General features: G+C 50.4%; 2 protein-coding genes across 2 annotated transcripts in view; one reads left to right on the top strand and one right to left on the bottom strand.

Moving 5' to 3' along the window:
- The window catches only part of ALPK3 (alpha kinase 3), a 64949-nt gene extending 50595 nt beyond the window's left edge, over nt 1–14354 (top strand). Inside the window, exons 8-13 of the mRNA XM_084816954.1 lie at nt 1738–1773; nt 3040–3314; nt 5061–5149; nt 7053–7273; nt 10128–10176; nt 11514–14354. Coding sequence (XP_084673080.1) covers nt 1738–1773; nt 3040–3314; nt 5061–5149; nt 7053–7273; nt 10128–10176; nt 11514–11844 — 1001 coding nt within the window. The 3' untranslated portion in view covers nt 11845–14354. The remainder of the gene's footprint in view (nt 1–1737; nt 1774–3039; nt 3315–5060; nt 5150–7052; nt 7274–10127; nt 10177–11513) is intronic.
- A 756-nt stretch (nt 14355–15110) lies between these two features.
- The window catches only part of SLC28A2 (solute carrier family 28 member 2), a 31820-nt gene continuing 20507 nt past the window's right edge, over nt 15111–26423 (bottom strand). Inside the window, exons 15-18 of the mRNA XM_084816959.1 lie at nt 24333–24414; nt 23934–24032; nt 22615–22729; nt 15111–15319 (exon numbers count right to left, since the gene is read on the bottom strand). Coding sequence (XP_084673085.1) covers nt 15193–15319; nt 22615–22729; nt 23934–24032; nt 24333–24414 — 423 coding nt within the window. The 3' untranslated portion in view covers nt 15111–15192. The remainder of the gene's footprint in view (nt 15320–22614; nt 22730–23933; nt 24033–24332; nt 24415–26423) is intronic.

Genomic DNA, 26423 nt, shown 5'->3' with positions numbered 1-26423 from the left:
GCGCTTGTGGTTTTGCACTTGCTTGATAACAGCCAGCCGTTCTGTGGGGAACGTTGCTCACAAAGGGTGTGAAAATTCAATGCAAAGAGTGGGGAACATGTTAGGTGCATGCACATACACGTGTGCAAGTGAGCATTACTTCCCCATGTGGCCATGCATTGCAAAAGAGCCACAGGAGAATGGGCGTTGAGCATGAACTTAGCAACGGAGTGCAGCATACAACATCTCTGCTTGCTACGCAGCCCTGCCTGGCGGGGGCACAGGCAGATGTGCTTCAGAGGTGGCTGGCGGAGAAGCTTGTCAGAAATGGGGCAGAGAAGAAACTGGGCTTGCATTAGGGATGGCGGAGAATTCCGCCATGGATTTCAGCGAGGCTGAATGCACTGACATTCAGCCCCCCGAAACCTGTGGCGGAACGGCCTCCCACCCCCCGCCACCCCACAGAATCCCCCCGGAACGAAACTTACCTGGGGCTCTGGCAGTGGCGGCTCTGGCAGCGGCGGCTGGTCTTTTGGCCGGCTACTGTGGCCGCCATTTGCGTCTTGCCAAGCTGCCGTGATAGGCGACGTAAGTATTTACATAGCCTATCACGGCAAAGAGCAGGGACACAAACAGTGGCTGCTATGCCGTTTGCGCCGCTGCTCTTTCCGTGATAGGCTACGTAAGTATTTATGTAGCCTATCACGGCAGCTTGGCAGGACGCAAATGGCGGCCACTATGCCATTTGCGTGGCTGCCTTTACCATGATAGGCTACATAAATACTTACATAGCCTATCACAGCAGCCTGGCAGGACGCAAATGGCGGCCGCTATGGCGGCCGCCATTTGCATCCGCAGCAGCCCGGCTGTGGACGGAACTCCGGCTGCAGACAGCCCTGGCCGGCGGCTCTGTGGAGCTGCCGTGGAGCGGAGCCGGCCAGGGAGGGTTCTGGGGGGAGGGACGAAACGCCTCCCCCCCCCCACGAATCACACCTGTGAAAATGTAAGTGACTTTCATACATCCCTAGCTTGCATGGGGATCTTCCAGCATGAAAAAGGAGCATGCCCATGGGCAAAGTTTGGATCAAGTTGGATGGAGGGTTCTTCTCTTTCCTGACTAAGGATGTATGAGGAATCCATTTCAGTTTGCAATGAATGGAATTATCTTTATTGCTAAAAGTGATAAGCTCAATCACAACTTGATATATATAAAATAAAATACAAATAGGACAATAAGCTAAAATGGAATACCATAAAAATAGTAAGATAAAATACAGTAAAAATGGTAAACAGAAATACAAGAGTAAAAACAGTATAAAAATGCTTGTTGTTGTTGTTGATCAGAATTTACCCAGTTCACACGTCCCAGAGCCGATCACGTTCTGTGGTTGAAGTCCATACATTTCCAAGCTTGTGATGTGATGCACAGAGCCACAACAACAAAAATGTTTTAGGAAAATGCGTACTTTTGAAAAGTGAGCACAAAAATGCTTTAAGCAGTGGGAGAAAATTGTGTACAGTTTTTAAAAATTGGGCACAATTGATGCTTACATTTGGGAAAATGCATACAAAAATGCGCATTGATTTTTGTGTGGGGAAAAAACAACAAAGCTTGCGATCTGCACATGCTTTGAGGTGGAATTCGGAGAACCCTGCTGTGCTCCAGTTTTGCTGATTTGCACATCCTTATTCCTGATCCTCTTTTCAGTAAGTGGAAGCCTGTATCTGTGATATGTGTGTCTCTCTCTCTCTTCTCAGTGCTTTCGGGATTTATCTCCAAAGAAGAAATAGAAGGTAAAGTGTGCCCAGGACATGGCGTGGTGAGTCTGTGCCCCTCCAGGTAATGTGGCCCCCATCCTGCACCTGAGCCCCACATGCTCTTCCTGCATGGTTGATGTCTCATGCAAAGCCTGGCACAAAGAGGGTTGCAGAGGCCAGTGAGGTGGGCTTCTCTTTCACGCTGAGGCCAGGACTCTGGGAGGAAGACACTTTGTCGATTTCCGTTTTACGTGGCGCTTCGGGCCCTCTGTCTTCCTTACGCTCTCTTTCTCCAAGTGACTTTTCTTTAGTGTGTATGTGTATATAGAGAGAGCAAAAGAGACCACAAGATAATAATAACTACTTAGGTTGCCTCCCTTTAAAATGGGGGTGATGGGCCACTTGTGGTAATCCAGATGTTGCTGGACTGCAACTCCCATCAGCCTTAGCCAGTATAGCCAGTGGTGAGGGATGCTGGGAGTTGCAGTCCAACAATATCTGGAGGGCTGCAAGATGCCCACCCCTGCTTCAAAATAACTAGGTGGACCAGTTCTGTCCTGAATTCCAACCTGGGGTGGTGTACCAGGGAGAGAATCCCCCCCGACTCCGCCCTTCTGTTGCTGCAGCAAAAGTCATGCCCCTTAAGTCCAGGGCGAGCAAAAGGGAGATCTCCAGATGTTTTAGTCTCCATCTTCCAGAAGCTGCTCCCTGCCAGCATTGCCAGTGGTCCAGAAGATGGGCAGTTTATTTATTTATTTATTACATTTCTATACCACGCCATAGCGATGCTCTCTGGGCGGTTTGCACAAGTTAAAACATTAAAATGCAATATACAAAGTTTAAAAGCCATTGACATGAAAGCACACAGACAATATACACAAAGAACATATAACTAAAGACAACTTTGAACTAAAAACAATTTAACAAAAAGTCCAACAATAAAAACAACACAGCTTAAAAACAACACAGCTTAAAAAGGGTATACAAGAGTCAGCAAAAGGAACAAGATTTCTGAAAAGGGAAGGCTTGCTGGAATAATAGAGTCTTTAATTCCTGCTTTAAAACCTTCAAAGAGGTCAGCAGGCGCATTTCAAGTGGAAGGTCATTCTACAACTGAGGGGCAGGAGTTGACTTCCCAAACCTCTGGAGATCTACTTCTGCCCCCCCCCCGCCCTTTCTTCTCTTCCTGTCTCCACCACAAGAATGGAACCCCATAAGGTTATGTGTCCTTCCCCCTTGCTCAGCCTTTTCCCACTGCTTGAGCTTGCCCTCTCCCCCATGCCTTTTCCCTCTCTCTTGCAGCTGGGGAGGAGATTGAGATGACGCCCATGGTGTTTGCCAAAGGCCTGGCAGATTCCGGCTTCTGGGGGGACAAGCTCTTTGGCCGGATCATGGTGGAGGACCTGGCGGTGGGCACCGGCTTCCTGCGCAAGGCGTGCCGTGCCCGGGCCATCTACGGCCTTGAGCCGGTCTTTGAGTCTGGGCTGACTGGCATCATCAAGATCCGCAACCTCATTGCCTTTGGTGGGCGCAGCGAGAGCACGCTGGTGGAGAGGAACTATGACATCACCATCCAGGTGGGTGGAAGGAGAGGTGGCTGCTGCAAGGGCATGTAGCAGAGGGTGTGCCTAGGGTGCCAAAGGTCCCCCATTCCGTCTCCAGGTAAAATGGACCAGGCTGCAGATTTCAGAAACAGCCTTCGCCTGAGGTCCTGAGCAGCTACCAGTGAAGCTAGACCAGGGCTGGGGAAACTCCTTTCTGGCAAGGGCCGCGTTCCTTCAGTGGTAATCTCTTGGGGGCCACATGGTGGTGCTGGGCGGGTCCATAGCCAAGGGTGGGCGGGGCCAGAGTCAAAAGTAGGGTGTGGCTCAGTGGTAGGGCAGCTGCTTTGCATGCAGAAAGACCCAGGTTTGATCCCTGGCATCTCCAGGTGGGGCAGGTAAATCTCCTGCCTGAAACCCTGGAGAGCCTTTGCTGCCAGGCAGTGTTGACGATACTGGGCTAGATGGACCAAGGGTCTGAGTCAGTAACATTGGAGGCTGGTGGCTCCGATGTCGGTGGGGCTGTGAATCCATTCCAGGTTTCAGCCAGAACTCTAAAGGAGCTATCCAAGGTGCTGACTCCTAGCCCCAAAATGGGTTCAGCACCTTGGATAGCTCCTTTAGGGTTCTGCCTGGTTCTCACTGAAACCTGGAATGGATTCACAACCCCACTGAAGTCAGAGCCAGCAGCCTCTACTGCATAAGGCAGCCTCCTATGTTCCTAGATGGGGTCACCCCTCCCCCCTCTTTCTGCCACCTCTTTTCTCTCTCTTTCTAACACTCCCTTCTCTCTTTCTTTTTCTCCTTGTTCCTCCTCGCTCAGGGGGCTGCCAGGGGAGGGACAGATTGCTCTTGCTGGGGAACTGAACTGATGGCTTATGAAATGAGGTCACCTGGAGCCACGACTTGCCCACTCCCTGGAGTAAACAGTCCTGGCCTAGGTGGACCAGTAATCCGACTGATACACTCATGTTCTCTGCACAACATCTCCAGGACACTGTCTGTCTCTCGTTGGAATGACCCATCAGAACCATTCTCATAATGTGGAGTGCTGATTTTCCAGTCTGGGGTGGGAAATGTGGCAGCATCCATATGGGCAGTGGTGGGTGGGTGTTGGGACAGAAGCCAGCGAGGTTGCCATGGCCTTGCTTCCCCTTGTAGAAAAATAGCATTAGGTGGTGACTTCATGGCCCACAGGTAGGGGGGATGTTCATCGTTGGCAAATCCAGTTCTTTTTTGATTCGATGGAGTTCCTTGGTGTGTACGGCTCGATTTGTGTTTGTGACCCGAGCTTTGGACTTTTCCCTGAATTCCGGGAACCTTTTGTTGCCCATTTTTTCCCTGCAGGTCTGACAATTTGCGCAAATTTCAGATCAGTTTGTGCAAATTAAGGCCAAATTTTTGCAAATTGCTCTGAAATTTGAGCAAATTGTGGCACCTGCAAAAAAAAAAAAATGCACAAAATGCCTGAAAAATCCCCAGACAGGCCCGACTCGCTGCAGATCACCTCGGGCACCACAGCAGGAACCAAAACAAATTCCAGATGGCCAAACCTAGGAAAACTCATCAAACTCCACCCCGGAAATGGATTTCTCTGACATCCCTACCCACGAGTAAAATAGAAGTTCCATCCTTGGTCCCTTTGCTTACCCATCCTCTGTATCTGCCCAGGTTGGCCGCCCCATTATATTTTTGTGCATGGCCATGCCACGTTCGTGCACCACTCCTCTGCTGCACCTGCCAGGCTAGGCAGGTTCAAGGAGGATTGTTTGTCCCTTGCAGGAGTGTAAGATCCAGAATTCGAGTCGGGAATACTGCAAGATCTTTGCTGCGGAGGCCCGAGCCATCCCTGCCTTTGGGCTGGTGCCTGAGTAAGTTGCAGCTCTCCACCTCAGGTGACAACGTTCCGGGGGAGAGGGGCTCCTGCTTTGAGTCTTCTCAAGCCCTTAGCGCAGGGGGCGGCGGTGGGGAGGAGTCTCGCAAACCAGTCATCTCTTAGGAGGCAGAGATAGGGTTCCCGCCTCTACTTACAGGACTTTCTCCTTGTCACGTGGGAGGGCTCCTAGGGTGGTGTACACCTGCAGGGCGGGCGCCAACATCTGGCATCCTTGGGCAAGCAGTAGCTGCCATTTTAACTTCCCACAATGCCCCCAGTGTAGCATTGCACTGGGGCATTGTGGGAAATCGTGCTCGGAGCCCTGCTGCCCGCCATCTGCTGGGGAAGCCCATCATGGTCCCCCAATACAAGAAGGAGTCTAGCATAGTGCATTTTGCCTGGCCGCCCCCTGCAACCTTGGAGCCAGCCCTGCCAGCCTGCCCCAACACCCTGACAGGGAAGGAGAGCAGAGTGTGAATATCTCCTGTCTCCCTGGAGGAAGCTCCTTCTGCCTGTACCACACCTAATGCTTCCTAACTGGGAATCCAGTGGCCACTGGGGTATTGTTTTTTTAAACTATTTTTATTTTTATTTATAAATGAAATAAACACAACCAACAATAGAATCAGAATCTTCAGTTTCCAACATCACAGTATTCTAAGAAAAAGAAAAAAGGGAGGGTAGCAAAAGAAGGAAGAGAAAAAAAGAGAAAAATAAAAACAGAATTATATTAAACTTCAGTAAGAACACACCAAATATCCAAACAGTCTTATAGCACAGAGGTAGAAGCATGGCCACTGGGGTATTGACATACACCAGCCTTCTCTAAACTGGGGTCTTCCAGAGGTGATGGACTACAACCCCCATCATCTGCTATATGGCTGTGCTGGCTGGGGATGTTGGGTATTGTAGTCCAGCCCCTCTGTAGGACTCCAGGTTGCAGAAGGCTGTCATAAAGTCTGTTTATGTGGCTGGCTTCTTTAGATCCCCAGCAGCCCCAGTGGACTAACAGTGGAGGCTGGTGGCTCCGATGTTTGTGGGCTGGTGAATCTGCTCTGGGTTTCAGTCAGAACTCTGAGGGAGCTATCCAAGGTGCGACTGGTTCTGACTGAAACCCAGAGCGGATTCACGGCCGCGGGGACATTGGGGCCACCAGCCTCCACTGAGACTAAAGGAAGAGGGATTCTTGCATTAAAACCAGGGCTTCACTCCTGCCACCCCCCAGCCCCCTGCCATTCGTTGTTGTCCATCTGCCCCTCTGGAAGAAGCAGCAAACTGAGGTCTGATCCACACACGATATATTTTTTTACCTGGGTTTGAGTGTAGGGGGAAATCCTGCACGGTCAAGTACTCCATGACATGAAGATGTCCTCGCTTCTTCCACACGCATGCGTATCAGCAAAGCACCGCTGGAAGCAGCACCCCAATTTGTAGATCATGATAAACTAGAGGTGCAGCTTTGATTCCAGATTGTGGGGGGGCACGGGCAAGATGCCCCCCTTCTGGAAATGGCCTACCGCCTTCCACTGTCACTACTGCCCATTCGCCTTCTCTCTCACTCTGGGCCCAATCCGCACCACCGCCCCAGGAGGAGAGGGCGCGGCAAGTGGCATTTGCTGCTCCTTCTCCTTTCTTTTGTTGTGCTCGGAGAGGGAGGCGAATGGGCAGCAGCATAGAAGAGGCACAGGGCCCGGTTGCGCTGGCGCTCAGCAGTGGCCCCCGGCTGGGGTGTGAGCCACGCCGACCCCTGGCACCAGCCGTGGAGAGACATGCAAGCACTCGGCCGGCTGTGTAAGCTCTGTCGTATCGCTTGTGCTGGAAAAATAGTCCTTTACGAAGCATCTCTTTTGGAATCGATCCACGCTGTGCTAACTGCATGGACATCTCCTTCCGCACAGAGTAATCCCTCTTTACCTGATCTACCGCCCGGCAAACAATATTCCCTACGCCACCATGGAGGAGGACCTGCCTGGACGGTTTGAGCGCTACTGCGGGCGAGAGCGAGATGGCAACAGCTTGTCTCCAGCCAGCAACTCTGAGGTTGGGCAGAAATGCTGCACCTTCCAGCACTGGCTGTACCAGTGGACGAATGGCAACATCCTTGTGACAGACTTGGAAGGTGAGGCTCTCTGCCCCCAGTCCCTGAACTTTCTGGGACAGCCCAGTAGCAGGGGAGGGGGGAGGGATTATTTATGTCAGCTTTCCTCAACTTGGCGCCCCCCCAGATGTGTCGGATGACAGCTTCTATCATCCCCATTTCTGGGGGTGATGGGAGTTGTAGTCCGACACATATGGAGGCTGGCCAGCTCTCAGGTGGCCGCCCTGTGTTAACCCTGCTGAGGATTTAATTTTGGAAACTAGGGCTTCACTAGTCTGATGATCGGGTTGTGGCCCCAGAATCATAAGAAGAGCCATGTAGGATCAGACCAAGGGTCCATCTAGTCCAGCACTCTGTTCACTCCGTGGCCAACCAGCTGTCGACCAGGGACCCACAAGCAGGGCATGAGTGCAACAGCACCCTCCCACCCATGTTCCCCAGCAACTGGTGCACATAGGCTCGCTGCCTCTGGCCCATAAAAGGGCCTGTACTTTCCTTTTCCAGACATGCTCTTCATCTTCGCTGGGTAGGCTTGGCCTGTTCTGTCTCTTATCAGCCATCCCGAGACGAATGTAGCCAAGGCTGGAATGAGACACTGATTCATAGAGTCACAGAGTTGGAAGAGGCCATTTAGGCCATCGAGTCCGACCCCCTGCTCAGTGCAGGAATCCAGTTTAAAGCATCCCTGGCAGATGGCTGCCCAGTCTCTGCTTGAATCCCTCCAGCGACGGAGAGCCCACCACCTCCCTGGGCAGGTGGTTCCACTGTCTGACTGCTCTGACCGTTAGGTAGTTATTCCTACAGAAATCTGCCTTCCTGTAACTTAAACAGCTTTCGTGCCGTACAGTCTTGGAGGATAGAGAAGAGGCTGTGGCCTTCTTCTGTATGACAATGCTTTAGGTACTTGAAAAGGCCTATCATGTCCCCTCAGCCTTCTCCTCTAAAGTTCCTTCAGTCTTTCCTGGTAGGGCTTTGTTTCTAATCCCCTGATCATCTTTGTTGCCCTTCTCTGAACTCCCAGTTTATCTGAATCCTTCTTAAAGTGTGATCGTTACTGTTTTTTAATTATCCCACCTTCCTACTGTTTTAATTATCCCACCTTCCTATCCCACCTTACTTAAAGGTGCAGCCTTTAAGTAAGCTCAGAAATTCTGTTAAAAACACTAAAGAATAGCAAAAGTAAAATAACGAAAATAACTGCATAAAAACAAATTAAACCAAGCTGCAAGATGAACAAGAAATAGCAGTGGTTACAGTAGATTAATTTCTGTTGAAAGCTCTGGCCAATAGGAGAGCCTCAGCCTGGTGTCTGAAAGGTAATAAAGTTGTTGCCAGCTGAATCTGTCTAGGGAGAGAGTTTGTTAACCTGGGCACACTCACAGAAAGATTCTCTCTGTGGTACCCACCCGCCTAGCCTCCGAAGAGGCCAGGGCAACTGGAAAAGGGCCTGAGAGAAAGATCTCAGCTGCTGGGTGAGTCCATATGGAACATGGTCTCAACTGCTACATTTGGATTTCCCAGCGTTGCCCCCGTATGTAATCAGTGGTGCAGCTAGGTAATTTTAGACGCTGGACTTAAATGGCCTTTTGGGGGTGGGGCGAGGGGGGCAGTGAAGCACACAGCTAACATTTTCTTTGCCCCCAACCACCATTCCATGCTCTACAACGGCTCCCGCATTCTCAATATGTCAGAACAGCAACAAAACTCTTCGCCGAGCCTGATTTTTTAAAAATAACGTTCTGAGCATTTCACGTATGGCATTTCATTTATTGTATTTCTACACTGCCCCATACCCGAAGCTCTTTGGGTGGTTCACAGAAAAGCGTTGCATTTTCAACTCAGTGAAATCATAGCACCATCATGATTACAGGAATAAAATGGCGTTTGCTTCTGCTGCCCCGATCACCTGCCACTGTCTGGGTGGTCATTCCCGCCCCCTGGACTTTGGCCCCAAGCCGCACCACTGGGTGGTACAACCGTTCACCAGTGTGGCTCTGCATCCTGTGCACTAGGGCTTCCTTGTCTTTGCTGTGGAATGAGAACTCTCCAACTTTCCTCTTGCGCTCAGTGCCACACATAGTATGAGCCCGCGGAGGGCATGTGTGCTAGCTGGCCTGCCTGTTGATCTCCATGCTTCGGGCCAAAGGTGAGAACGGGCTCGGTGTGTGCACAACTGGACATGCATGGGGCCCTGTACTTCTGACCAGGAACTTTGGTGTGAGTATAGTTCCTGTTCGCGCATACAGTTCCTATGCGCTGATGGCTGTGCATGTGTAGGCCGCATTCTCGCCTGCTCCTGAAGGTGCAGTGGGCAGGGGCAAGGCTGGCTGGTGCAGTCCCACTGCCCTTTCATGTGCTTGGTCTACACAAGGAGCCAAATGCGGGAAGGGTCCGGTAGCGCTATTGGTCGAGAATGGGTTTAGGGTGATGAACCTGGACTTTGGCGTATTTGCTCAATAAATGGCAGGTGCAGCCAAGCTTAGGGGTAGACAAGGCACCATAGTACCCACTCCCCAACACCTCTCTTTCTGCCCACCAAGGTGCCCTACCCCTCCCACTTTTTTTCAAATTAACACATTTTCTTACAGGCACCTGGGATTGCTGTGAAAAAAGGTCCTGTTGGTGCTGAACAGTGTGGGTTCACAGGAGTTCTTTAGTGTGTTGGGGCTCAGACCCCACCTGTGCCTTGGGCTCAGCCTTTGGGGCAGGTTCCTTGTCCTTTGCCACACCTCCCATGGCAGCCATTTTGTGGTGGTGCCCAGGACAGTTTCTCAAATTGCCAAAAGGGCCCACAGCCAAAAAAGGTGGCCTGTTGCCCCTGGCCTAGCTCATTTCTGACCTGCTCTGTGACCTCATCCAAGCTCCTTTTTTGCAGGTGTTGGGTGGAAGGTCACCAACGTGAGGATTGCTACCAAAACGAAGGGGTGAGTGACCATCCCGCAAGAAGCGTGCTTGGCGGGGGGGGGTCCATCTGGGCCCTGATGCTGCACGCCAGGGCCAACTGAGGCAATGAGGACCAGGACTGTGGTGTGCAGGGAAGGGGGTTTCACCCTGTCCTTCATGCCATAGGCCCAAGAAACCCCCCTGCCTCCCTGCTGCTCTTTGTCCCAAGAGGGCGCCTGCCGGTGCTGCCAACAGCAGCTTCTCCCATTGCCAAGGGGCAGCTCAATGATGACATTTGTGCTCCCAGAGGGCCTCGTGGCCTCTTAATTTCTGCGGTTGCTTCCCGATCGATGGAGTGGGGGACTTGCTCCCTGTCTCTCAGGAATCTGAGGCCTGTGGTAGAAGACCTGGATGCGGGTGGGCCTGGAATTGAGATGCTGTGGAGCCTTTGGCCACAGCTGCTCGACAAACAACAGTAACGACCAGTGGAGGCTTTGCACCTTGGACAGCTCCTTTAGAGTTCCGACTGGTTCTGGTGGAAACTAGGAACAGATCCACCAACCCACTGACATTGGAGCCAGCAGCGTCTGCTGGCGAAAGCCCAGTGCTCTGCTGACCTGCTCCGTTATCCAGGCTGGGGACACACTTGCTTTATGTATGTAGGCTAGGGGCATTGAACGTCTTTCAGCCCAAAGGTTGAATTCAGTTGCAGAGAAGCTTTTTGGGGCTGCATTCCAGTGGTGGGCAGCACCAGAAGACCAACATATTTTAGCTGAACACCCTTACTGCCAGTAACTAGGCCTCAGGAGAGACGTTTCAACCTTTTAGAATGGGGGAAAGCTGCACAAATGCTGGGAAACCCCGAACGATTGGTGATGGAAGGAAAGAGGGTGTGGCCGAGGAAGGGGTCATGGCCAAATGGGGAACCCCAGAGGGCCAGACTGGGCCCACAGGCCTGAGGTACTCCTCCCCTGACTTGGGTGTATGCGGGACTAGGTGGGGAAAGGGTAGGAGGGAGCTTCGGCAGGTGGAATACGCAGGGCCAGCCCAAGACTTTTGCTGCCTGAGGCGAAGAACAAAATGGTGCCCACTCCCATTCCATGTACAAAAGCTGGCTGGACTATTTCTTTAACACTGACAATGGAACCGTGTCCTCTACTGCACCTGAAGGCAGCAGTGGGGACAGGGTGCTAAGCTCTCTCCTCCCTTGGCGCTCAGCTCCCGCCTCCGACACCTTGCCGCCACCTCCCAGCATCTGCCGCCTGAGGCAACTGCCTCACTCTGCCCAGTGGTAGGACCGGCCCTGGGTGTATGTATAATCAGGGTGGGGCAGGGGAGAGATTACCCTGGTGACCGGTCCTCTTCTTTCTCCTCCCAGGTACCAAGGGCTGAAGAAGAGCTGTTGCCCCAACCTGCTAGACCAATTCGCCACCTCTCACCAGTGTAACCAATACTGCGAACTCCTGGCCCTGAAGAGCCTTGAAATCCCTCAGCCTGCCCCGAAAGGCAAGGGCTCTCGGAGCCCCAACATGGGCAGGAAGGCCCCCTCGGCCCAGTCCAGCCCCCAGCTCCAGAAGAAAGGCCTGACTAGCCCCCAGGCTTCCAGGAAAGGTTCCGTGAGCCCCAAGAGTGCCCGGAAGTGCCCCGACAATGCGGCCGAGTCAAGGCCCAAAGGAGGGGACAGCGGCAAGGCCGGCCCGCTGCAGTAACGGGCGCAGGGAGCCTTCGCCAATGTGCATTGCATGTGCCGGGGGGAGGCGGGGACACGGCTGCCCCTGCCATGCCTCCCGTGGCTCCTCCCCTTCGACGTGTGAGGCCTGTGTGTGGTGCTTGAGGGAGCCGGGATTCGGAGGGCCGCGCTTGTGCGCTGCTCCCTGGGGGGCTCCAGGAGGGATCAGGAGAACAAAAGACTGTGCGGAAGCAGCGGTTCAGTCCCGGCCGGCCCCGCGTGGAGGAGAGGTAGCTGCATGTCCACATGGGGCCAGAGCTTGGGCCCTTCTCGTGCGGCTTGGTGGCACCTCCTCCGTGTGCGGCTGATCGAAGGAGCTCTGCTTGTGCCACGGGCAGCTGCTGTCGCTCCCCGCAGAAGGAGGCTGGAGGCGGGGGCCAGATGCCGGGAGGGACGAGCGGGCCGGCTCTCCGCCTGGCTCCAACGCAAGGCCTTGCGCACGTGACTCCCAGGGCTTGGCAGTTCCTCACCAAAGACCCATCCCGCGCTGCTTTGCCCCTAACGGTGTGGGTCGCGGCCCCAAAGACCCCTTTAGCCCTTTAGTCCGCTCACCCTACTGATACCCCAGAGAATGCATGGCAGAAAAGAGTTGATGACTCTCCCCCCGCCCCGCGCACCCCTGGCTTGGTGGGAAACGGCTTTCGTGACGGGGCGCGTCGGAGGGTGGGTGTGGTGCTGCCTGCCTTTCGTCTGCGCTCGGGGCAGTTAAAGTGTCAAGTGGTTCCATGGCCGATGAGTTTGGAAGGCGTCTGGAAAAAGGCTGGGGTTGTTGAGCGCCCCAAGGGGCGAGATGTCGTCATCTTCCCCTCCCGCCAGTGTCGCATGGCGGTAGAGCACTAGCTTTGCAGGCAAAAGGTCCCGGTGCCTGTTGCCTCCAGCTGAAAGGGTTCGGAGAGCAGGCGCCAGGGAACACCCCCGCCGGAGTTCCTGGGAGCTGCCAGCAGTCACAGGACTGGGCCCAATGGATCGTTCAGTCTCGTGTGTTCGTAACCTCCCTCAGAGGCTTGGACGGCGACACCCTGCTCTGCTGTCATGCTGCATCCGCCATCAGTCCGCCTCTTGGATAGAACTCCTCTCCTGAAGCATGGAAGGGCAGGCACGGCCAGGCACCTGCTGAGGGCCCACGCCCGGTCAGGGGCCCACTGACAAGACCCCCCAGAGCGCCTCTCCTCCTGCACCATTGCTGCCTGCTTGCTCTGCCCCCTCTCCCTGCAGCCCAGACAGCGATGGGGGTGAGAGGGAGAAGCAGGAGAGGCCGCTGCCCGCATCCTCTGCCTGTCCATCAAGCAGGTGGTGGCAATGATGAGGACGAGGAGGGGGATCAGCAAGAGCTGCTGGCGAGGATGGTGTTGAGCAGGTAGACTCACTGAGGCAGGGGCACGCTGAGGGTGGCTTGCCCAAGGGCCCCCCAGACCTGGAGCTGGCACTGAACCCTGCTTTCTGTTGAAATACACCCGCCCCACACACGCCCCTGCCCTACACATAATAGCTTGCCTGCTCCCCGAACTCCCCTGCATCGCACACCCGTGGTGTGTCCTCGCAGCCTGCGACTGGGACTCCCCTGTAGCGTGGCGTTCCGTGACCAGGACAGGGAGATCTTGATGGAGGGGGGCAGTGGAGGACGGGTGCCGCAGAGCAGTACTGAGAATGTAGGTGCTAAAGGCCGGCTTTTGCCGTAGGCTGAAATCTGGGGAGAGCTGCATGGAGCTGGGCAGGCGCTAGGCCCTGGCTCTTTACTCAAACTGCCACCGTAGTCAAGAATACCTTTGCTTTCCCTTCATCATCATAACTGCAGTCTGAGATCTGTTTAGGAGCAAGGAGGAAGCCTCGTGGCAGCGGAAAAGCAGCCTGGTGCCTTCCGGGTGTTTGGGACTATAATTCCCATTAACCCCAGCCAGCATAGGCAGTGGTTGGGGATTATGGGGGCTGTGGTCCAAAATATCTGGAGGGCACTGTTTTGCCTACCCCCTGCCCTGGGGTGATACGATAACGGGCAGAGTTAGCAAAGATGCAGCAGTTGATTTCCCTTCCAGCTTGCAGGGTTTCCTTTGCCACTTGGCATGTTGTGCATCTCCAGAGTTTTGATGACAATTCGGCACAAATATTCCTGCTCTGTATTCACACTTGACAGTTGCAGGAGCCATGTGACAAGAGTATAGAACCTTCTTCAGAGCTGCTGCTGATGCAGTGGTCTTGGCACGGAAGGGTCAAATCCTGGAGACAAGGTTCCTTCCTGCGCAGGAGCTGGGGAGCCCTCCTGCCTGACACTGGCATAGAAGGATAGTGGATTCTCTGGAGAGAGATGGATGTATCTTCTGGAACCAGAAAGAAGGGGGCAACTTAGTTTTGTGGCCCAAGAAATGCTGAATTAAAAATAGAGGAAACAGGGAGGTCCTTCACCTGTGGATGCAGCCGAGAACGGCTTTTTATATTTCTGGGTGTGCACGCGTATGTCTTTTTGAGATCTGATGGATTTCCAAGTAAAACTGCAGAAACTAAGCCTGAGAGCATGCATCTTCCCTGGAAAAACATGGATGAGCGCACTAGTTTATTTTTAGTGCGAGCCTGTGTGTGTTTACTTGGAAGTAAGTTCCACTGAATTCGCTGTGGCTTATTATTCCCAGAGAAGCATGGATAGGATTGCACTCGAAGGCTGTAATCCTATACCCACTTACCTGCTAGTACGCCCCAGTGAATTCAGTGGGACTTGCCTCTGAGTAAACATATGATTAAGATGCATGTCACTAATGGAAGAGAAAGCACAAGTTAATGCATGGAGACCAAAGTGGACAAAGCCATGAAAATAAATGCATGCCCTTCTGGTAGATCCAAGAGCAAAAAGGATTTTTGACTGAAGAGTCTTTCAGCAAGGACATTGAAGTGCCAGACAGTCCACCTTCTAAAGCCCCTGTGAACTTCTCGCCAGCAAACTCTTCCTGCCCTCTCACTCTTCTTATGTCACAAAACTGAGATGAGTGAACACCAGCTGTTAAAATTACCTTCCCAGAAAGGAATCTCCTCCTGGTCACATTGGGTGTGATCCTGGGCAATGCAGCTTGAAAATACACCAGGAGGTTTGTATGCAGGCATTATGCACCCTTAGACCCCCTCCCCTGGCATTCTTCAGAAAGGCCTGGCCTTCTCCCCTTTGCTCTTATGTTTGGAGGTGAGATTTTGCCCCACAACCTAGGATCCTCGTTGCAATTTTTTTTTTTACATGTAAAGTCATCCCTATGCACATTTTTTCCAGTATAAAAATCACTTTATTGCTTCTCCATTATTCATGTGAGAGCCCATCCTGCGTTGCACCAACTTGATTCCTTGGTAGTTACAGCTTGGCACAGACCGTGGCATTGTAGTGGCCACAGCACTGTAGGAGATACGTGGCTGAAGTGTTGAAATCCACACTTTCCCAAACTCCAGAAAAACTAAGCAATCCATTGATGCTGGTTGTACTGTGAAAGAGAGAAAACATGAGAAAGTGATAGCAGCAACGTTGCTGTCTCTTCCTGGTATCAGCGTGGCCCTCTATTCCTTGGGGACAAAACTGGCACACAGCCTTTGTCCCAACAAAGGGCACCTGACAATGTGGCTGTTTTGCATCCTTGGCCTATCCACACACCCAGTTACACAGACATGTCTGCTGGTTTTCCTGCATGCGCACAACTGCTGTTTGCCTGCTTTTCCTAGGGAAAGCTTTAATAAGGAACACCCTTATTCTGCACACTGGAATCAGGAAGTCCATTGTGCTGTTCTAAATAAGGAGTGCTGGAATAAGGACCAATATAGTTGTATGAGAGATCTTGCACAACCCTGCTGTCAGAGGGACTGGAAACCTACATGGAGTTTTCCTACACAAGGCTGTTAATCTGTTGCATCGGCACAGTTTGAGATCTGAGCATTACATGAAGAGTGTTCCCTTTCCTGATTTTCTGCTACATAACCTCTAGGTGGTGCTGTGGTATAGTGGAATAGCACAAATACACAAGTGAAAAGTGGATTCTTTCGCTTTCACAAATGCTCTAAAAAACTTCCTGAAAGTGCTTGTTGGACACAGGAGCAAAACTGGAGGGTTACAATGTCTTTGAAAGAATGCATGAACAACAGTGAGTAGGGAATGATGAGTGCACAATAAATGCCTTGTGTAGAAAAACCCATGGTCATTATGGTGCCATGCACCATCTGACCTCAGTATGAATTCTGGTACCTGTGTAGCCAATCCTATACATGTCTCCTTGGAAGTAAGTCCCACTGAATTTAAAAGAGATTTACTCCCAGGTAAATTTGTATAGGATTGTAGCCTTAGTGTCCTTCTCCTAGAATCTTAATAAACTCATTTTTTCCCCCTTTTAAAAAGTGTGCTGATTCCAACATTAAAAATAAAGCCATCCCTGTGAGAACATATAATATATGATTGTGTGTGTAACCTTCCCAGGGGGAGTAACCTTGTGAGCACAATTCTACATTCCCTTTAAAAGCTACTGATGGGTATAGTCAGAACGGGAATTTAGAACCCTGCTTATGGGATCCTTGTAACGGACAAAGTGTTTACAAGATTAACAGTGCCTTGACTTTTCCAGACTGATGCGCTTAAGGAGACCACTTCAATCAGCCAGTCATCTGCTAAGCATCAGTTATAATGATAAAACTGCTCTTGATGTTGGATCAGAAGCTAGGGGTGGTCCAGATGGCACTTCCAGTAGTCAAGAGGAAGGGAATTTGGGGGAGAGGCCGTAGCTCAGAGGTAGAGCACACGTTTTGCATGCAGAATGTCCTCAGGTTCATTCTCTGATCACTCCAGCTACATCTACAAAAGACTCCTGCCTGAAACCCTGGAGAGCTGGTATTACTCAGTGTTAGACAATTCTGAGCTAAATGGACCTGCAGTCTGGCTTGGTTTAAGATGGCTTCCTGCATTTTTGTTCTGGCTTCATTATGACCCTGCATCTGTTCCCTCTACTCCCTCAACTGCTTTTTATCAACTCCAAAGTCTTCAGCTCAAATAAATTGTTCCGTTTGTACGATGATTTCACTTGCAAACTCTGTCTGAGGCCTCCCATATTCCTGGGATGGCGTTTATGATACTGGAAGAAAGGAAGGAACAGAATCTCCAGAATAAGCAGAAAATCCTACAACACAGATTGTCCAGTGAAATGCTGAAGAAGAAGACCAGAAATTTGTTTAGAAAGCCCTTGTTGGTGGCACTTTTTATAAAGAGCCTGGCAGGTAACCGTGGAATGCAGTGGAGGCTGGTGGCTTCAACATCGGTGGGGCAGTGAATCTGCCTGGAGCTATCCATTTTGGACTGACCTGTTTGGGGCTAGGGTTCGGTATCTTGGAGAGCTCCTTTAGAGTTCAGACTGAAACCCGGAGTGGATTCGCCACCCAACTGACGTCGGAGCCACCAGCCTCCACCGGTGGAATGTTTCATCATGGAAAATGGATCGTCAGCTCTAGGTTTGTTGAATCCCTCAAACCAGTCACCGATTGCCAAGTTGAGGAGTCCCAGTAAAGGGTTTTCAAGGAACATGATTGCCCTCTGCTGGCCAGGCTCATCTCCACAGGGAAGAACTTCAGAGAAATTTAAAAAATATGCTATAGCGAAGGTGTCTAGCAATTTCCATGGTTCTACTGTTAGTGCTGCAAATGGTAGATTGCAGTGTCAAAACACAGAATCCTACAGCACCTTGCAGGTATTTGATGAACTCTGCTCATTGCTAACAAATGCAGAGACTTTCTGTGGCCTGGCCATGAGAATAGGCTTTATCAGGGTTCAGTCCAGCCTGGAGCCTGCTTTCAGTACCAAGGGGAGAGCCCTGAAACACTTGAAACTGTAATTTTAAAAAATGCCTTGATCTTGAACTGGATGGGTACAGGCAAGGATTTTTTTTATTTCTTTATTTATTACATTTCTATACTGCCCAGTAGCCAAAGGATTCCCCACACCTCTGCAACTTGCTTGTGCAGTTCCCAGTGGTGGCAATTCCGTTGCATTAAGCTGAAATACTTCAACCAGAGGGCCTATTCCTCCATGGGAGAGCACTTGCTTTTCATGCTGAAGATCCTAGGTTCAGTCTCTGGCATATCTAGTTAAAAAGATCCTGCAGCCAGCGATGGAAATGAGCCTTTTCTGCCTCAGATTCTGGAAAGATGGTCAGTCCACATCATAGACAATCCCACCCCACCTGTGGAATCCACTTTCGCCTTACATTGCATGAAAGATGTTACATCACCCTGACGTTCAAATATTTTAAGCAGCCAACCCGCCCCCCCCCCCAAATTTCCTAAAACTGAGCCATACTGGAGGCTTTAAACTTGCAAGGTGATTTAGTGTGCAGTCCTATGCAGGTTTAGACAGGAAAATGTCCTATAACACCCAGCATGCCCCAGCCAGCATAGCTAGAAAAGGCTATCAATGGCTACTAGTCTTGTGCTACTGCCAGTACCAGAGGCAGTGAGCCTGTGTACACCAGTTGCTGGGGAACATGGCTGGGAAGGTGCTGTTGTGCTTGTGCCCTGCTTGTGGGTTCCTGGTCAACAGCTGGTTGGCCACAGAATGCTGGACTAGATGGACCCTTGGTCTGATCCAGCAGGGTTCTTCTTATGTTCTTATGACTTTTTTCTGTCTAAACCTGCATAGGATTGCACCCTTAGTCTTTGAGGTACTCTGGCCTTCTCTAAAAGCATCCACACTGGGAGTCCCCACTCTTGGTTTCAGTGTGTAGTTCTCCCTTCTCCTCTGTGGATCCTCTTCTTTCTCTTTAGAATTAGCTTCCAAGGGTGTCTTGTTTTCTTCTGTCCTTGATGTTATCTGCTCATCCATGGGATGACCCTGAGTATGGTGTCTGGCGGATTATGTTTTCTGTTTCTACGGATCACTTGCCTGCCTTGTGTAACCACTTCATGCATCTTGGGTGCTAGGACTTGGCCAGGACGCACCGTTTCAGGTGTGATGTTTCTTGTTTTTGCATGACTTCCTTATGCAAGGAAGCTGGAACAACTGCTCTCTGCCTGGGAAACACAATTCCATTCTGCATGCCAAGCTCATCTTGGATGAGGAAATGTGGTTGTGGTTGCTCCTGATGGTGCTCACTTTTGCCCTCAGCCCATCCTTTCCCTATTGCTTCCTTGACTGCCTGTAGCTGGATGTCTTTTTCAGTATCCTCCTCAATTTTGCAGAGCTTGGTGGCTGAAACTGGGAGATAGCACAACGTATCGATGGATTCAATGTCTTTCCCGCCTTCACCATATTTGTTGCTGTTGGGTGTGTATGCTCAGCTAAGGATGTCTGCTGACACCAGTCATCAGCCTGGACGATATTTGATCTCTACACCATAGTGTTGTAGCCACATTAGCAGCAGTGGCAATCTCTTTGGAACAACCAGAAATGGCTTTGTTGTTATTGTCTCAAGAGGTCTGTTGTGCTCTGATAGCAGTTGGGCCTCATGACCTTGTTGATGGAATTGCTACACTCCACAAACTGTGGCCAGGAGGTCTGTATCTGGGCATAACCCTGTTCAGTCTCAGATAGGGCTCTACTCACCACAAGCAGTTGGGTGATCCTGTAAAAGGGCTGCATCAGGGCTTCTCTAAGATACCTCACACTGGAGTATCCATCATTGTTCTGGCTGATAGTAGTATAAGATGAGGGCATTAGTCATCGTTTGTTTTACTAAACTAAAAGTTTGCTGCTGTGGACCTCCCTGTGGGGCTCAACTTCCCCTTGCCTGGTAGATTGTGACATTGATTCTGTAACTGCCCAAATGGGGACAGAACTTGGCCAGAAAATTCAACATTCCAATAACACATTGCTACTCTTTCCCGTCTACCGGAGCTGGCTTGTCTCAGATGGCTTCCATCTTGTGAGGCTCTTCTTCCAATCCCTCTGAGATTGGTATGTGTCCAGTGTATGCCATGTCTTTCTGATAGGAGCATTGGGTTACAATTCACTTTATGGGATCACACAGTGGGAGGCCCCGGTCTCTAGCTGGAAATGCATTTGTGTCATCTCACCAGCTTTGTTGCACAGACTGCAGGTGATGCAATGCTGTTCTTTGGTCTGTGATTCCCATTCCACAGCCTGCACCTACCATTTCTGTGGACTGAGGGAAACGGCCACAACGTTATCACTACTGTCTCATGTACAATAGTGTTGCTTCTTTCAGTACAAGTTTGATGGCCTCTAGTGAGCCCTGGAGAGGGGCAGTAGTTCAGTGTGGTAGAGCACTTGCTTTGCATGCAGAATGTCCCAGGTTCGATCCCTGGGATCTCCAAGTATGGTTGGAAAAACTCCTGCCTGAAACTAGGGATGTTGGAGAAATCTGCAATGGAACCGAAGGAGTTTGGATTTTCATGAATCTGACCCATGGATTCTGCAGCGGACTGGCTTTTCCCCTGTCAGGTGGATTCCATGGACTTGTGGACTGATTTTCTAACTTTCCTGAATTTTGCACAACTTTCATCATAGAAAAATATGCATTTTTAAAAAAAAAAATGGCCAAAAATGTACGTTTCCCCCACATGCTAAAGTGTGAAAATGCACATTTGGGGGGAATCGGTGCATTGCCACCTGTGCACGATTGTACATTTGTGCAAATGTGAATTTGTGCAAATTTGGAAACAAAAAAATTCCAATTCTCTTGATGGGTGGATGATGGAACAAAAGGCTCCCAACATCCCATAAAACACAGACAGAATGGATTTTGCACAAGCAGTACATCCCTACCTGAAACGCTGGAGATCCTCCCCCAGTCAGTGTCAACAGTACTGGGCTAGATGGACCAGAGATCTGACTCAGTCTAAGGCAGCTTCCTGTGTTTCTAGCGGGCTTGCTTTTGCTTTTACACATACTGCTGGAGTGATTGAGACTGCTGCATTCTCAGTTGCACAGCCCTAGTGCCAGACACTTCTCCTTGACTCTCTCAAAGCAAATACATCTCACCGAATGTATGCAAAACTGGGTTTTATTCCATGCTTGTCTCACTGCAGAAGATGGAATTGCTCCCTGGGCTTTCACGTTCTCTCATGGCACTTGTGCTGCATTGTCCATGTCTAAGCATCTTTCTCATGTGCGATAACCTTCTCAGAGCACCTGCTTTCACAGGGAATTGTCCCAAATGCTGCAGACTGTCCTGTCTCTAACTAAATAATCTGTTAAGTCTCCAAAACTGCAAGCAGGGTGCTATTCTGTGCAAGGCAGGCAGTGACACAAGCGCTAATAATACTTTCCCCTTCTGACTTCTGTCTGGTGAAACAAATGTGTCTCTTTACAGTTGTGCTTCATGTGTGTGTGTTGAAGGGGCTCCCAGAACTGCTGTCAGCATAGAATCTATGTTCAGCCTTAGAATGGTGCATGCTTCTCTGCTCTGTTCCCCTTTGAGACAAAACTAAAGCTTTACCTTCCTGGTGTGGTCATCTTATTGCATGGTCAGCTCTGTGTACAGCTTGAACTCTGTCTTCTGTAGGCTCTGTTGCTTAGCTAGGTGGCTCAGGGCCAGCCCTACCATTAGGCAGAGTGAGGCAACAGATGCTGGGAGGTGGCAGGAAAGTGTTAGGGGAGAGAACTATGGGCCTCATGGCTTGCTGTGCACCCCTTAAGCTATCCAGCTGCCTTCAGAAGCAGTTGAGAAAGATGTTCCATCCCCAGTATTGAAGTAAGATTCATCTGCTAGTCCAGTTGGCTTTTGTACATGGAAGGGGAGTGGGCGCCATCTTGTTCTCCTCAGGAAGCAAAATGTCTTGGGCCAGACCTGAGGTTGCTGCCAAGGAAAACCAGAGGTGCAGGCGGATTCAGGCCTGCTATATTACACTGCCACTTTCTTAAGTTGTAAAGGGAGAGGTTTGGCAAAGCGAGGCCTGCCACAAAAGTTGTAGTAAGTGGAGAACACTGTTGAGACCAAGTCTGGGAGGTGTTCACATGGAAACAGGCTCTCCCCAGGGATATTTTGGACTACATCTCCCATCATCTCTGACCATTGACCATGGTGGTGGGGGCTTATGGGAGTTGTACCTCAAAACACCTGGAGGTTGTGAAAGGCTGATTTAGATGTATGTATGTACATTTTAAATGATCCATTCAGATTGACCCTTTTAAATACTAACAAATTGGTCCAGTAGTCATTAGGGATGCTGGAGAAATTTGAGATGGACTAAAATGAACTTGGATGTCTAAGAGAATCCAACCTGCAGAATCTGCTGCAGAGCGACCCCTTCAGGTTGCACGGAGTCTGTGGACTTTCTTTCCCAGAATTTACATCTATTTCTTCATAGGAAAATTTACAAGTTTCTGCTGAAGAAAAGTTAAATGGAATGGGGGACAATATGCTAAATGTTACGGACTAAGGTAAATTATGCAAATTGTTATGAAATCTCTTAGGAAATTATCTGTGCATTTTCCCACACAATGAAAAAAAAAATCGCATCCGTCTGTGAACGGACGACGGAACAAAAGGCGCCTGACAATCCATGAAACACAGACGGAGTGAATTTTACACAGTAATGCATCCCCTACTAACACTGGACAAGTGGCCATTGAGATGAAAACACAGGAACACAGCACTACCCGACATATTTGTCTCCTCCAACATACAAAAGCACAGACCCAGATGCGATACACACCACAGGCCTCTATGCACATCTCCAGCAGCTCTGCTCTGTGGCGTCCTTTAAAGCTCACACTCCCCCACCAGCCAGAGGTGGCAACACCCTTCGCTAGCATTAGCATTGCAAGAGCTGTACAGGGAATGCTCACCTGGTGAACAAGTCTTTGCAGCAAACATAGACAGAATAGCTGGTAGAGTTGAGGTTTGTTGTGCTGAAGAAGCCCAGACAATCAGTCACTTCTCCTCGGGGTACATAGAGGATACCTGTGGGGGATGCAGAGGTCATGAGAGAGGTTGACACTCTCTCTTGAAGGCTAGGAGGTGAAGGATTGCTATGTAGGACTGGTTACACCTGGTTACTTGTCTTCGGGTTGGTGCTCATATAGGAGCTATGCTGTTACTGAAGGGGTAACTCCTCCCACTGGCTGAGTTGTTTGCATGGCAAATCGATCTGGCATCCAGTTTCTTTGATGTTGAATGAATCCTTCCCCTCCCCTTTTTCTGTGCGACTGACCTGGTTCACACAACACAACAAGCCAGAGAACAGGTTGAGTATGAGTTGAGTGTGGGTTGAGTATGGATTGTCGTTGAACCATGGGTGGTTGTTGAACCATGGGTTGTTGTGTTGTGTGAATCCAGCTGTGCTAACAAACCATGGTTTGTTAACCACGAACAACCCGCAGATCACAACCCAACAACAAACCATGGGTTTGCTTTGTGAGTTCATGGCTAACAAACCATGGTTTGTTAGTGCATCTGGGTTCACACAACACAACAACCCACATTTCAACACCAAGCCACCAATGACATCCATGCTCAACTCGTACTCTGGCTTGTTGTGTTGTGTGAGCCCAGTGAATGTCCACCGTGTCAGGTCAACAGGGGGGCATTCATAGGGCTTTTGCTTATCGCTCTGACCACTGAGTAGACTCTACAGAAAGGGATGAAACCTTTCTACAGCAAAAACATGTTTGCTGGGTGGACTGACACCCCTTACACCCATTAGTTTTTTTCATTTTACATAGCCATGCATACAAATCTGTACTCATCATAAAAGGCCATGCATGAAGACAAAACACCTGGGTGAAAATAACAAGATCTTTGTGGTTTGGTGGCAAGTTGGCAACATTTAAAACTATAGTGCAATGAAATATACTCACAGACAGGAATGCTAGACAGGCACTGTACTTGTCACCTCAAAACAGTGCCGATCATCCCCAACAGCACTGGTTGGGCAGCTGTGGATGATGGGAGTTGTAGTCTAATACATCTGGAGGGCACCGGGTTGGGGAAGGCTGATCTAGCTATTTTCTCCCTTCCCTTTGATACGTTCTTCCCCATCATAGGTTGGTTTCCCCTTCCCCTCTGTTTCTTTTCCCAGGACTCCCCTCTACTACGGCTCCCAGTCTTGATCAGCCAAGCCCTTGTGGCCCTTGCTGCCCCCCACCCCCAAACACTTAGATGGTACCTGCAAGGCACGCATTGATCAGGGAGACACAGGCTCCGGTGAACAAAGCCCGCAGGACGATGCTGGAAAATTCACTCTTGCGCTGTGGCACCATGGACGCTGAACCCCAAAAAGAAGGATAGAGCTGGGTGAGCAGGATGGCATGGATCAAGTGGACGCATCAGGCTTTTCCTGGCATGTTCTCATCAGGCCAAAGCCTCCACGCATCTGCAGTGCCCTAGTTAGGGATAGCTAGGCCTATGGCAGGCAGAGCTGGGAAGCTAAGGCAGCATGGGGAACAGCCATTGCCTAGGCAGGTTATTTTGCAAGACATGGTGGGGAGATGGTGGGATCTCCTCTGAGCTCATCTCTCCTCCCAGCCTCTAAACCTTTGTATGCCTCCTTGTCCTGCCAACTCACTCAAGCCGCCCAGCATGATCCCGATGGAGCTCAGATTGGCAAATCCACACAGAGCAAAGGTCGTGATGATTTCGGCTCTCACCTGGGGAACAAGAGAGAAAATGCAGTCAGTGCCATGGTAACAGTACAAACAGCCCAGTCTTGTCACAGATGACATCTGACTTCTCTCCTTGCCTTGCTGCAACTGCTTTGTACAAAGCATGGGCATTCTGCACAGAGTAGGGGTGGGGAGAAGAATAAGCGTCCAGTTGCAAATGAACATGCCACATCCATGTGTCATATCACCAGTCTGGGCTCTATGTGAGGCCTGCTTAGTTGCTGGCCTGACTCAGCACTAGCTAATCAAAGGTCTTGGACCTTATTTCTGAGATCTGTCATGCCACATGCACAGTGATCCAAAGTCCATCAGCCCAGTTCTTTTATGAAAAGAGTCATCTTCCATCTTGATTTGCTGGTCATGTTCTTGGGCGCTGCTAGGGCCAGCTCACCTCGGTCCGGCAAGCAGCGCATTGCACATGGCAGGCTTCTACCGTGCTTCTAGTAAGTCTAGCAAAACTGTCCATTTTAGGGTGCAATGCTATGCATGTTTAGACAGAAAAAAGCCCTATAACTCACAGCATTCCCCAGCCAGCATGGGAATTGCAGGACTTTTCCCGTCTAAACATACATAGCATTGCACCCTTAATTGCTTCACTCAGACAGCTTAGCTACCTCCTAATGCAGGGGTGGGAAACATGTGGTCCTCCAGATGGTGTTGGACTACAATTATCATCTGTCCCAGCCAGCATAGCCAATGGTTGGGGATGGGGGGCATTGTAGTCCAACAACATCTGGAGGACCACACATTTCCTATTCCTGTCCTAATGGCAGGATGGATATTCTTGAAATAGGGGGGATGCCATTGGTCAGAACCTCTTGTGGGGTGGGGGTGGGGAGGGGACAGCCCTGTGATTTCCCAGGAAATATGAAGGCATTTCTGTACAGATGGAAATGTAAGGGTTGCTGAAGGTTGGATCCATTTCATGGCTCAGCACTTGCTCTTTGCAACAGACCCTGTGCCTGTGTACTGCAGATGGCTCATAAATGGCCTCCCCTCCCACTCCACGACCCCCGGAAGGATGGCAAGGAATCTCTAAATATTGGGCAAAATGGCACCCTTCAAACAGGTTGCCAGTTCTTCAGTGTGAGAATTTAAATAGAAAAGTAAGTGCTTTCATGGAAATGGCTTCCTAATTTGTGTGTGTTTGTTTCTGTACAGCCCTTCCTGGTTCCTCTCAAACCTCACCCAACCGATATTATTTTATTCCTGAATAAAAGTCATGCTTGTTTTACTATACATTGGACTCAAGAGTAACGTGTGGTGGAAAGGAGTGTGGAATGGAGAACTCCCAGTGCATTGACTTGATGGAGTGAATGGATCTGTACAACGTGGTGATGGAGCAGACTGTGAAGGGCCAAGGGGGACATGAGATGGGCAGCAGCCAATGCCCAAGTGAGCTCTAATGGGGCTCTCAGGCCAGAATTGAGAAGCAACAGAGCTGCTTGTGATTATGGGGAGGGGCCGTCACTCAGCGGTAGAGCACCCACTTGGCATGTAGAAGATCCCAGGTTCAACCCTTGGTCCCTCCAGTTAGAAGGAGCAGGTAATGGGTGATGGGAAGAGACCAGAAGCTCTGGAGAGTAGCGACCAGTCAGAGTGGACAATCCCAAGATAGATGGACAAATAGTCTCACTTGCTATAAGGCATCTTCCTTTAAACTTGGGGAAAATAAGATTTGGACAAGTTGAGATCAAGCAATTACTGATTGAGGAATAAAGACCGTTTGGACCTGGGTAATCAGGAGTTCTGGTGACCATTCAGAACGGGTGGACAGCCTTGTCAAATCTGAGGGCTGCATGCAGTGCACGGACAGATGTACACACAGGATGGGATTGCTGGGGAAGGGGGAGGCTAAAGCCTCTCCCCCACCCCAGCAAGCTTGAATAGGATCCCTGTCCTGGCGTTGCTAATAGCAGGGGAAAGTAGTTGCGGTTTTCCTGATTGCCCACCCCTGATTTGGGAGGCAGCCAAAGGTCTGAGGAGATGCAAGG

The sequence above is a fragment of the Heloderma suspectum genome, chromosome 11, assembly GCF_057233095.1.
Source record: "Heloderma suspectum isolate Gila_16-S chromosome 11, 16-S_ref, whole genome shotgun sequence".
Classification (NCBI taxonomy): Eukaryota; Metazoa; Chordata; class Lepidosauria; order Squamata; family Helodermatidae; genus Heloderma; species Heloderma suspectum.
The sequence above is the reverse complement of the archived record's forward strand: the minus strand, read 5'-3'. Positions and strand labels throughout refer to the sequence as shown.